The 13006-nt window shown below is 45.9% G+C and overlaps 1 protein-coding gene across 3 annotated transcripts in view; it reads right to left on the reverse strand.

Annotated features, from left to right (window-relative positions):
- INSC (INSC spindle orientation adaptor protein) overlaps nucleotides 1-13006 on the reverse strand; it is a 140170-nt gene that overhangs the window by 16984 nt on the left and 110180 nt on the right. For all 3 annotated transcript variants that reach the window (XM_005216065.5, XM_059875007.1, NM_001205483.1), the window contains one exon: nucleotides 6438-6616. In XM_005216065.5, the coding sequence (XP_005216122.1) occupies nucleotides 6438-6616 (179 nt within the window). The remainder of the gene's footprint in view (nucleotides 1-6437; nucleotides 6617-13006) is intronic.

The following is a 13006-nucleotide window of genomic DNA, read 5'->3' on the forward strand; positions in this document are numbered from 1 at the left end:
AGATAATCCAGGATATTATTACTAAACCAAGATCCTTAACTTACTCATATCTGAAGATATCCCTTTTGCCATGTAAGGGAGCCTACCCAGGTTTTGGGGATTAGGATGTAGACATTCTTGGAGGGGGCATTTTTTGGCCTACTGCATAAGAGAAAAACAAGAGAACTCATAAGACTGTGATGAGTATTAAGTGAATTAATGTTTTGTCAAGCACTCAGAGCAGCTTTTGGGACTTCCCAATGGCTCAGCAGGTAAAGAATCTGCCTGCCAATGCAGGAAATGCGAGTTCCATCCATTGGCAGGCGGGTTCTTTACTACTAGCACCCCCTGGGAAGTCCAGGTCACTGAGATAACTCTCTAAAGCTTTGACAACCATGTCACCTTCAGCCTTGAGGCCAGCCAGCAGAAGCCCTTTATGGCCTCTAAGGAAGTACTTCTCTGCCCTGCTCCCCTCCCTCCACACCACTTCCCTCCATCAAAGAACAGAAAGAATCAAGACAAGAACAGTGGTTTGAAGGATGAAGGAGTCTGACAGAGAGAGAGTGTGGGCTCTTGAAACACACTTTCTCCTTCAAGGCCAGCAAGGCAAGGGGTTCAGGAGAAGACCCAGCCCTTTTCCCCCTCCTCTCTCTCCCTCTGATAGGCATGGAGACCAGCAGGGCACCTGCCTGATTCCCAAGACAGACACTGCTCCCACCCTCTGGTCCCTGATCCTTTCACGACCAAAGAGGTGAGACTGGAGGGCTGAGTTCTGGGCTCAGCAGGGAGAGTCACAAAGGCCATAGAAATGCCTTAGATGTAGGTCCCAAGTTAAAGGTGAACTGAACCAAAACACTCTGCCTAGGGATTGCATCAAGGCTGGGCTGTCAGCCTCACAGTATTAGAAGCATGTGAACACCAGACCATGTTCTCTGGGTTTAGTTTTCCCTTGACTTTATAGGGAAGGGTTTTGGGAGCCAAACAGGCCTGGGTGTTGTGATCCTGGCTTAATCTAAGCCTCTCTGGATAGTAGATACGCTCATATATTCAAATACAAACAAACTGCTTTATAGTCCCCTACACCACTCTCTCTCTTCTTTTGCTCTCTCATACACACACAGACACACACATACAGTACGACCTTCAGAAACCCACACACAGATTGAAACAATCACACACCATGCATTGACTCACACCACATTACATTGACCTCCACATTAACCACATTTCCTGACTCCACTTCCGTGGACCCATCCCAATGAGTATCAATTTGTTTCCAACTACTTTACAAGCATTATGCCACCTAATCATCATAATGACACAAGAAGGGAGGAAATATTAGTATCCTTATTTCACAGAGGGAATTGTGGCTCAGAGAAGTTAAGCAATTTGTCTAAGGTCATACAGCTAGGAAATGGGATCAGCATTTGAATTCAGGTCTGCCTGAACCCAAAGCCTGTTACTGTTTCTACCATGTCATATATGTGTGTGATAGGGCTGTATAAACTACAGAGAGCTTCTAAAATGTAAGTCAAAATTGTAATCTTCAGTAACTGGCATTTCTGATAAATGGACTTCTGATAATTATATTGAAGGAAGAAGTGGCAGCCCACTCCAGTATTCTTGCCTGGAAAATCCCATGGAGAGAGGAGCCTGGTGGGCTACAGTCCACAGGGTCACGACGCAACTGAGAGAGTCAGACACAACTGAGCAACTGAGCATGCAGGCATGATAATGATACTCACAGCAAGGGCTCAGAAATGCTACAAAATCTGGACATTCTAAAATGCCAAACAGATAGTGTATCTTCATGGAAAGTAAATATACCAGCACCCTTTACCTCTGTGAAAGCAATTCATCTCTAAAGGTTACAAAGTCATGTTCAGTGAAAATCTGTGCTGTGAGTTAGACAAGATAACCACATCCCTTTCAGCCTAGATTGTCACATCTTGACAGGTAGGCAGAGGTGAGCCAGCCCTGTACCCACCCTATTGTCATGCCTGTAACCGTTTACCCTGGGCAGCGTGACCCCTCGAAAATACTTCTAGGGATGAAAACACAATCCACACAGATGGCTTGTTAGATAGGGAGTGCTTCTGAATGTTAACTGCATCCCACCCCCCTCCATTAGCAGGGGTTGGCAGGGGGCAGATGGTGGTAGTGGAAGAGCCCAGGCCCCAGGCGGCCCTCAGCCCCATCCACACTCCAAGAGTGGGTAGAGGACAGGCAAACTGAGGCTATCGTGGCTTCTGGGGACCAGTTAAGTAGACTCAGTTTGCTGGGATGATGGAGGGGTTCTTGCTGAGGTGTTCAGAGGAAGGTGGACAAATACAGTTGCAAGACCCAGAGGCTCTGCACAGTACTGGCGTCATTGGCAGATGTGTTACTGGAAGCCTCGTGGGCATTTAATCTCCTAAGTGTTTCAGGAGGCAGTAAGCACTTCAGAGTCTAATTCGTCTTCTTTGTCTTCATTACTGGGAGCCCTCAGATCACCTTAATCCTCCCTCTGCCACAGGAAAGAGACATTTGTTTCTTTAATGGGTCCTCTCTCACTAGCTAAGTGGTTGCTCTGAGTCAGGGCGGAAGGTGAGGCCGTCCTGAGGACGGTGGAGAAGAGCCTGGCTCAGCTGTGGGGAGTTTAGAAGGGGTTGGGGGTAGGGGATGGGGGAGACAGGGGAAACACAGCCAGAAAACGTCAGAATCCAGATTCAGAAAGAAATGTCATCATCATAGAACCTGACCACATTCTCCATTCTCACCCCACTTGGAGCACCTCCTTCTTAGGGATCAGTGAGGTTCCAAGAGATAGACTATCACTCCTCATGATGAAAAAGGGTCTGTGCACATAAAGCCACAGGATGTCTATGCTGGAAGAGACCATCCCCTTTACAGATTAGGATGCTCCCCTCTGAAGGTGCCCCATTCAGGGCTGAGTACCACACACTCAAAGGCCAATCATAACAATCACACGGACAGAGGCTTTCATTTATGTAATACTTCCTATGTGCCAGGAATGGTACTAAAAGCTTGTATTAGTTTACTCAATTCTTATTTTATTTCTAGGAAATATGTATTGTTCAACCCCATTCACAGATGAGAAAAATTAGGCTCCAAGTGAATTGCCCAGTTACATGATTATACAGCAGAGAAGCTTTGAAGCCATGTCATCTGAACCCCTCACTCCTGTTCTTTCTGCCTTACTATTGGATCTTGTATGAGATGGCTAGAGTTGGCTATAGAAGAGGCACTTGAAAGGAAAGGGGCCTAAAATTGTGTCAGGTAGGTGAGAGAGCCAGCAACTGGAGGCACCCAGCTGAAGAAAAGAAGAGGGGGAACAAGGCAGATGACACAGAGTTAGCCCTCCAGTGGCCTCCACCCCCCACATAGCCGAGCACAGTGACTGCAAATGGCTGGCCCTGCCTTGTCAGCCAAACAGCCAAAAGCCGGCCCAATAAGCCACCACTCAATCTATTTGCACTGTCTTACCTGGTCTCTATGGAGGTTGTCCAACTAAGAAGTGAGAGATTAAACCAGAAAGGAAGTCTAGAACTACATCATGCAAGGCTTGGAAAGACAAAGTGAGGATTTTGGATAACTTGCTATCTACGCTCTTCCTTATAAGATCAAGTTTGAAAAACAATGATACTCATTACTTGTTAAGTAAGGACAAAGCATCATATCAGGTCCTTTACATGTATTTTATCTCACAATGATTGTGCAAGGTAGACCAACACCCAAGAGGCTGTGACTTGCCCAAAGTCACCCAGTTAATAAATGGTCCCAGACAAGATCAACATTCAGTCTGACCCCATAGTCCCACTATTTCCTCTTCATTTTCAGAGATGGCAGCAGATAAGAGTCAAAGACCAAGGTCTATGTCAGGGCAGGATTTAGTGCTGGCTATTGTCAGCCCTAAATAGCCACACTCTAGTAAGGTAATGTTCAAAAATCTCCAAGCCAGGCTTCAGCAATATCCGAACCATGAACTTCCAGGTGTTCAAGCTGGTTTTAGAAAAGGCAGAGGAAGCAGAGATCAAATTGCCAACATCCACTGGATCATCGAAAAAGCAAGAGAATTCCAGAAAAACATCTATTTCTGCTTTATTGACTATGCCAAAGCCTTTGACTGTGTGGATCACAATAAACTGTGGAAAATTCTGAAAGAGATGGGAATACCGGACCACCTGACCTGCCTCTTGAGAAACCTATATGCAGGTCAGGAAGCAATAGTTAGAACTGGACCCGGAACAACAGACTGGTTCCAAATAGGAAAAGGAGTATGTCAAGGCTGTATATTGTCACCCTGCTTATTTAACTTATATGCAGAGTACATCATGAGAAACGCTGGGCTGGAAGAAACACAAGCTGGAATCAAGATTGCCGGGAGAAATCTCAATAACCTCAGATATGCAGATGACACCACCCTTATGGCAGAAAGTGAAGAGGAACTAAAAAGCCTCTTGATGAAAGTGAACGTGGAGAGTGAAAAAGTTGGCTTAAAGCTCAACATTTAGAAAACAAAGATCATGGCATCTGGTCCCATCACTTCAGGGCAAATAGATGGGGAAACAGTGGAAACAGTGTCAGACTTTATTGTTTTGGGCTCCAAAATCACTGCAGATGGTGACTGCAGCCATGCAATTAAAAGACGCTTACTCCTTGGAAGGAAAGTTATGACCAACCTAGATAGCATATTCAAAAACAGAGATATTACTTTGCCAACAAAGGTCCATCTAGTCAAGGCTATGGTTTTTCCAGTGGTCACGTATGGATGTGAGAGTTGGACTGTGAAGAAAGCTGAGAGCCGAAGAACTGATGCTTTTGACCTGTGGTGTTGGAGAAGACTCTTGAGAGTCCTTTGGACTGCAAGGAGATCTAACCAGTCCATTCTGAAGGAGATCAGCCCTGGGATTTCCTTGGAAGGAATGATGCTAAAGCTGAAACTCCAGTACTTTGGCCACCTGATGTGAAGAGTTGACTCATTGGAAAAGACTGTGATGCTGGGAGGGATTGGGGGCAGGAGGAGAAGGGGACGACAGAGGAAGAGATGGCTGGATGGCATCACTGACTCGATGGACATGAGTCTGAGTGAACTCCGGGAGTTGGTGATGGACAGGGAGGCCTGGCGTGCTGCAATTCAAAGGATCGCAAAGAGTCAGACACGACTGAGTGACTGAACTGAACTGATTGTCAGCCCTATGATATGGGAGATACTCTCTTAAGTCTCAATATTCTTATCTGTAAAATGGGGCAGATACTGCCAGCCTCACAGCATTAGCAGAACCCTCATATGCAAATGCTTATATTCAGAGTTCTCTCTGAATGGGGATTTCTGTGGCTGCCCTTCCACAGGGGATTCTCAAGACAAGAAAGAATTGATGAAGTACCATCCTGCTTCTTCCCTTTCATGTCCTAGACAAACATTTACAGAAAGCATCAAGGGTGCCCACTCTGGGTTAGGGGCCCGAGAAATCCTAGGGAAGTGCAGAACATGGACCATGCCCTCAGGGGGATAAATTGACTTGAAATAACTGGAAAAGAATAAATATCACTGGAAAAGTCAACACTGCATTGTGAGGTGTGGCCTTCAAGGAAAGGAGGATCCCAGAGAGCCAGGGCTGTCTGGGAAGGCTTTCCCAGAGTTGCTGGGGTGGGAGCTGGCACGTGAAGTTATGGCAGCTTTGACCAGGCAGCAAGGCTAAAAGAATCAGGTAGGACTGGGGAGCTGGGACACAGACAAGGATGAGGTTAGAGGATCATCTGACACAGAGCTCAGGCATCTGGTGGGATTTACAGAGAACAAAAACGCACCAGATCCACCACCCCCACCTCTGATAGGGAAATGGGAGGTTGAACACAGCAGAGGTGGGTCAAGACCGACTCCCATAACCTCAGAGGGCAAAGGCCCTTGAAAAGCCCCTTACTCAATATTTCAAACATATATAGTAGTAAAATCATTTTTCCCCAAACAAAACTTTTCATGGAATTCAAATATACAAAAAAAAAAAGAGAGAGAGAGAGAGAGAGAAACTGATACAGGGGCTGAGGTCCAGAATCAAGGGTCTGCTCCAAGACCCTGTTTCATGGAGGCCAGGAAAGGAAGAAACTCACAGTAGGTTCAAGATCAGACAGCCAGGAGCCCACAAAGCTGGACCCAGACCTTTGGAGGAGGTTCAGGGACCTTCCCATGGTGCCTCTCTGCCTCCTAGGATGGACAGATGGAGACGGAGGAAGGCCTTCTAGAGGTTGGGATGGGAAAGGGGATGAGCAGGGGACTTGTGGAGATGCTCCAAGGGCATGAGGCACGTGGAGAACACATTCCTTCACCTTCCCCAAGAACACAACTAACAGCACTGACTCTGTGCTGCAGGCCATGCTGACTCCAGAACCTGAGCCCTGGCCCCTGCCCTCTGCCTTCACACGTACAGGCTCCGGACATGGCCCCCTGAGCGGCTCACCTGGTCCCGGGTGTAAGGTGTGTCCACTCTCTGCTTGTCGCTGCAGGCCTCCAGCAGCACGCGGATGGCATTCAGCTGCAGGAGCATCTCACAGGCCATCGTGTCAAAGAAGGTGATGTTGGCAAGGGCCGCGGAGGCCAGCAGGAAGACTTCCCCAGACGAGGCCTCTTGGCACAGTTCTAGATGGTGAAGAGGAAGAAAACAGCTTCACTGCCAAGCGCTTTCATATCAGTTACCTCATCTGGTTCCCACAATAGCTCTGGGAGAAATTTTGGAAAGCTGTTATAATTTCCATTTTACAGATGAAAAAAAAAGTAGTTACTGGAGAGGGAAATGTATCTTTCAGAGTACCAAAGAATAGCAAGAAGAGGTAAGAAAGCCTTTTTCAGCGATCAATGCAAAGAAATAGAGGAAAACAATAGAATGGGAAAGACTAGGGATCTCTTCAAGAAAATCAGAGATACCAAAGGAACATTTCATGCAAAGATGGGCTCGATAAAGGATAGAAATGGTATGGACCTAACAGAAGCAGAAGATATTAAGAAGAGATGGCAAGAATACACAGAAGAACTGTACAAAAAAGATCTTCATGACCCAGATAATCACGATGGTGTGATGACTCACCTAGAGCCAGACATCCTGGAATGTGAAGTCAAGTGGGCCTTAGAAATCATCACTACGAACAAAGCTAGTGGAAGTGATGGAATTCCAGTTGAGCTATTCCAAATCCTGAAAGATGATGCTGTGAAAGTGCTGCACTCATTATGCCAGCACATTTGGAAAACCCAGCAGTGGCCACAGGACTGGAAAAGGTCAGTTTTCATTCCAATCCCAAAGAAAGGCAATGCCAAAGAATGCTCAAACTACCACACAATTGCACTCATCTCACACACTAGTAAAGTAATGCTCAAAATTCTCCAAGCCAGGCTTCAGCAATATGTGAACCCTGAACTTCCTAATGTTCAAGCTGGTTTTAGAAAAGGCAGAGGAACCAGAGATCAACTTGCCAACATCTGCTGGATCATGGAAAAAGCAAGAGAGTTCCAGAAAAACATCTATTTCTGCTTTATTGACTATGCCAAAGCCTTTGATTGTATGGATCACAATAAACTGTGGGAAACTCTGAAAGAGATGGGAATACCAGATCACCTGATCTGCCTCTTGAGAAATTTGTATGCAGGTCAGGAAGCAACAGTTAGAACTGGACATGGAACAACAGACTGGTTCCAAATAGGAAAAGGAGTACGTCAAGGCTGTATATTGTCACCCTGTTTATTTAACTTATATGCAGAGTACATCATGAGAAACGCTGGACTGGAAGAAACACAAGCTGGAATCAAGATTGCCGGGAGAAATATCAATAACCTCAGATATGCAGATGACACCACCCTTATGGCAGAAAGTGAAGAGGAACTAAAAAGCCTCTTGATGAAAGTAAAAGTGGAGAGTGAAAAAGTTGGCTTAAAGCTCAACATTCTGAAAACTGAGATCATGTCATCCGGTCCCATCACTTCATGGGAAATAGATGGGGAAACAGTGGAAACAGTGTCAGACTTTATTTTGGGGGGCTCCAAAATCACTGCAGATGGTGACTGCAGCCATGAAATTAAAAGACGCTTACTCCTTGGAAGGAAAGTTATGACCAACCTAGATAGCATATTCAAAAGCAGAGATATTACTTTGCCAACAAAGGTCCGTCTAGTCAAGGCTATGGTTTTTCCTGTGGTCATGTATGGATGTGAGAGTTGGACTGTGAAGGTTGAGCACCGAAGAATTGATGTTTTTGAACTGTGGTGTTGGAGAAGACTCTTGAGAGTCCCTTGGACTGCAAGGAGATCCAACCAGTCCATTCTGAAGGAGATCAGACCTGGGATTTCTTTGGAAGGAATGATGCTAAAGCTGAAACTCCAATACTTTGGCCACCTCATGCGAAGAGTTGACTCATTGGAAAAGACTCTGATGCTGGGAGGGATTAGGGGCAGGAGGAGAAGGGGACAACAGAGGATGAGATGGCTGGATGGCATCACTGACTCGATGGACGTGAGTCTCAGCGAACTCCAGGAGTTGGTGATGGACAGGGAGGCCTGGCGTGCTGCGATTCATGGGGTCCCAAAGAGTCGGACACGACTGAGCGACTGATCTGATCTAATCTGATCTGATATTAGTTGCAGAGCTGGCATTTGCAACTTGATGTGTGCATTCTAATTACTTGTTCATCCAACAAGTATCTACTGAGTGAACACTGTGTACTGAGCACTCTAGTGTCTTCATATGGACTGGTGAACACAGCAGATCAGATATTTGCCCCTGTTAAGCTTACATCCTAAAAGAATTGATGATTTCAAACTGTGGTGCTGGAGAAGACTTAAGAGTCCCTTGGACAGCAAGGAGATCAAACCAGTCAATCTTAAAGGAAATCAACCCTGAATATTCATTGGAAGGACTGATGCTAAAGCTGAAGTTCCAATACTTTGGCCACCTGATGCAAAAAGCTGACTCACTAGAAAAGAGCCTGATACTGGGAAAGATTGAGGGCAGGAGGAGAAGTGGGTGACAGAGAATAAGATGGTTGGATGGCATGACTGACTCAATGGACATGAGTTTGAGCAAACTCCAGGAGATAGTGAAGGACAGGGGAGCCTGGTATGCCGAAGTTCATGGGGTCACAAAGATTTGGATACGACTTACTGACTAAACAACTGGGCAAGAGAAAACAAACTTTTAAGAAGTTGATATATATAACTGCAAAGTCTAATAAATATGAGGGAGGAAATAAACAGGTGCTAAGACAAGAATTAGCACTCGTCTTAAAGGCCCACTGGGTGAATAGGAAAGGTCTCCCTAAGAAAGTGACTTTCCCACTGAGACCTTGGGGGGAAATGAACAAGTCATTAGAATATGTGGGGGAAAGAGCATGTTCCAAACCAAAGGAACAGCATGTGCAAAGGCCCTGGGGCAGGAAAGAGCTCTAGTCCATGTGTGTCTAGTGACTGCACTAGACTGCTGCTAAGTTAGCCTTGAGGGAGAAGCTGAAGTTAAAATATAAAAACACTGCTTTTCCAACTGTCGTCAGCACAGTTTTGGGATTTCCTCTGGGTCCCAGGATAAGGATCACCTGGCTGCATAAAAGTCCTACATCATGTCCCTGAATGTCAGGCTCTTTCTCACTGATTCTAGGAGCCATAACCCAATCCTAATAATATCCCCCCAACTACCATCTGTAATTGTATTAAAGGTTCTCTGGGGCTTCCCTGATGGCTCAGTTGGTAAAGAATGTGCCTGCAATGCAGAAGACCCCAGTTCAATTCCTGTGTCAGGAGGATCTGTGGAGAAGGGATAGGCTACCCACTCTAGTATGCTTGGGTTTCCCTTGTGGCTCAGCTGGTAAAGAATCCACCTGCAATGTGGGAGACCTGGGTTCAATCCCTGGGTTGGGAAGGTCCCCTGGGGAAGGGAAAAGCTACCCACTCCAGTATTCTGTGGATTCTTTGAGGAAGAGAGGGCCACCCCAACCTGCACCCCTCCACCACCTAACACATTCCCCCCATGGGCTCCTGCCTTGGAGAAGGCATAAAGGGGTCCACGGTGCTGCCCACCCATCCGAATGGACCTGACTTCTGACCCTCAGTTACAACATGACCAATAATCAAGGGGCTTCCTGGGTCCACATCCCCTCCTACTGATGTGGATACCTACATAGTACCTCTATGAAAGTACAGGAAAAGAAGCCAGACTGGGAAGAGTTGAGCTGTGTTCTATCCTGCTCTCTAGTTCTTGCTTCCAAAAGAATCTACTTTTAGGTTCTGATATTAGAACTGGCACCTCTTGGCACCTTCTAGTGAAAGCAATTTCTGGTCCCTGCCTATAAAGGGACAGAAAATAGCATTAGTTGAACCTCCTGCAGTGTGCTTTACACAATGCCATTAATTTCTGAGCACCTTTAGGGCAGAAAGTAGTTGCCTCCATTTACAATGTAGAAGCTGAGACTCAGAGAAGCTAGTAGCAATAGCCACCTCTGATCAAGTGTTTATTCTGTGCCAGGCCCTGCTGTGCACTCTATCTCACTAATTCATTCCATCCTCACAACAACCCAACTTTTTGTGACAATTTTATAGATGAAGGGACAGAGGACTCAAATGTTCAATGATTTTCCAAAAACTGTGGAATTGAGGGTTGATGGTAATTTGGGGGTTCATGAGTTGGACTGTGAAGAAAGCTGAGCATGGAAGAATTGATGCTTTTGAACTGTGGTGTTGGAGAAGACTCTTGAGAGTCCCTTGGACTGCAAGGAGATACAACCAGTCCATCCTAAAGATCAGTCCTGGGTGTTCATTGGAAAGACCAATGCTGAAGCTGAAACTCCAATACTTTGACCACTTCATGAGAAGAGTTGACTCATTGGAAAAGACCCTGATGCTGGGAGGGATTGGGGGCAGGAGGAGAAGGGGACGGCAGAGGATGAGATGGCTGGATGGCATCATGGACTCGATGGACATGAGTTGAGTGAACTCTGGGAGTTGGTGATGAACAGGGAGGCCTGGCATGCTGCAATTCATGTCGCAAAGAGTCGGACACGACTGAGTGACTGAATTAAACTGAACTGAGAATCAAATCCAAGTCTGCATGACCCCAGACTCCCCACTCTTTCTATGTTCTAGGCTGCCTCTTGTCTCCAGGCTTCTTTGCTTCATTTTGCAGTGATGCTCCTGCAGATCTTATTTCATCGAGAAAATGCTTACCCCCTGGGCAGCACTGCTCCCCACAGCCCAGGTGTGGCCACAACAAGACCGAGCATCTTGATCTAACCTCCCTGGGCTGCACATTAGCCAAGGAATTAAGAACTCTATCTTTGGAGGGACTGATGCTGAAGCTCCAATACTTTGGCCACCTAATGCGAAGAGCTAACTCATTGGAAAAGACTCTGATGCTAAGAAAGATTGAAGGAAGGAGGAGAAGGGGATGACAGAGGATGAGATGGTTGGATGGCATCACTGACTCGATAGACATGAGTTTGAGCAAACTCCAGAAGATGGTGAAGGACAGAGAAGCCTGGTGAACTACAGTCCATGGGGTCACAAACAGTTGGACATGACTGAGCGACTGAACAACAGCAACAAATAAGAAGTCTATGACCACCCCTTTACAATGATGGCTTTATCTTCTGATTTGGGGGGAACCACTAGGGTCAGCCCTTCCAGGCCACCTGCCTATGTCCAGGGTTTGGGGTGTGATCACACAACCCATAGTCCACTTTGCTACAATTTCTAGTCCAAATACCCACCCTCATTCTTATATTACCACCACTGCTGCAGACATAGCAATTATTAACACAACTGTCTAAGTGCCTTTTAATTTTGATGATGCACATTTATTTGAGCTACAGGCTGAGTCACCTGGGATATGTTAGAAAGATTAAACTGAGGATCCCAGTGACTCATTTATAAATGTTTCCAGGGAATGGCAAGAAATTGGAGGACTATTTCCCACCAAAGAACAGAGCCCTGGCTACCTGCCCAGAAGATACATCCCGTCTGCTGACTCTCAGAGCTGACTCCACAATGTATCTTCATCAGGGCAAAACAAATAAGGAAACTCTTCTCTGGGGAGAAATCCAGACCAGGCAAAGAAGCTGGCATAGACATATGGTAATAGTGAAAGGTCACTTGGAATATATATGTTTTGATTTATTATTTGCTATCATTTATAGACTGGGAGATTTTCTATAAAACTTAGAATTTTTGTCTTTTTTAAAATTGCTCTTTCCTATATGGCAACAATCAACCGGAGTTTATCAGGGATTGCCTCTCTTTATTCACTGCAGATGCTTTTAAATTCAGTACAGGACTCACATCTCCTTATTTTCTTCTTCCATCTGGCCTCTTCACCTCATTTATGTTTCCTGCCAAGCTCTGGTGCATGATTGAGCATGACACCCCTGGCAGAAGTGAATCTGGAGATCAAACCAGTCAATCCTAAAGGAAATCAACCCTGAATATTCATTGGAAGGAAGGACTGATGCTGAAGCTGAAGCTCTAATACTTTGACTACCTGATGCGAGCAGCCAATTCACTGGAAAAGACCCTGATGCTGGGAAAGATTGAGGGCAGGAGAAGGGGTTGACAGAGGATAAGATGGTTGGATGACATCGTTGATTCAGCGGACATGAATTTGAGCAAACTCTGGGAGATAGTGAAGGACAGGGAAGCCTGGTATGCTGCAGTCCATGGGGTCGAAAAGAGCTGGACACGACTGAGCGAATGAACAACAACATCATCCACTGTACATGTTTTTAAATTCAATACAGGACTCAAAATCTCCTTATTTTCTTTTTCCACCTGGCTTCTTCACCTCATTTCTGTTTCCTGCCAGGCTCTGGTGCTATGCCCGAGTATAACACCCTTGGCAGAAGGGAATCCTAACACTGTCATGTGGCCTTGGGAAAGTTTCTCACCCGCTTTGGGCCTCGGTTTCTTCTCTTATAGGGTGGGCGTGATCTCTTGAGTTCCCTCCAGCCAAGGCTCTTCAACAGTCCACTTCTGTATTTTCTCAGCTTTGAATCAATGTAGATA

Source organism: Bos taurus, chromosome 15, assembly GCF_002263795.3.
Source record: "Bos taurus isolate L1 Dominette 01449 registration number 42190680 breed Hereford chromosome 15, ARS-UCD2.0, whole genome shotgun sequence".
NCBI lineage: Eukaryota > Metazoa > Chordata > Mammalia > Artiodactyla > Bovidae > Bos > Bos taurus.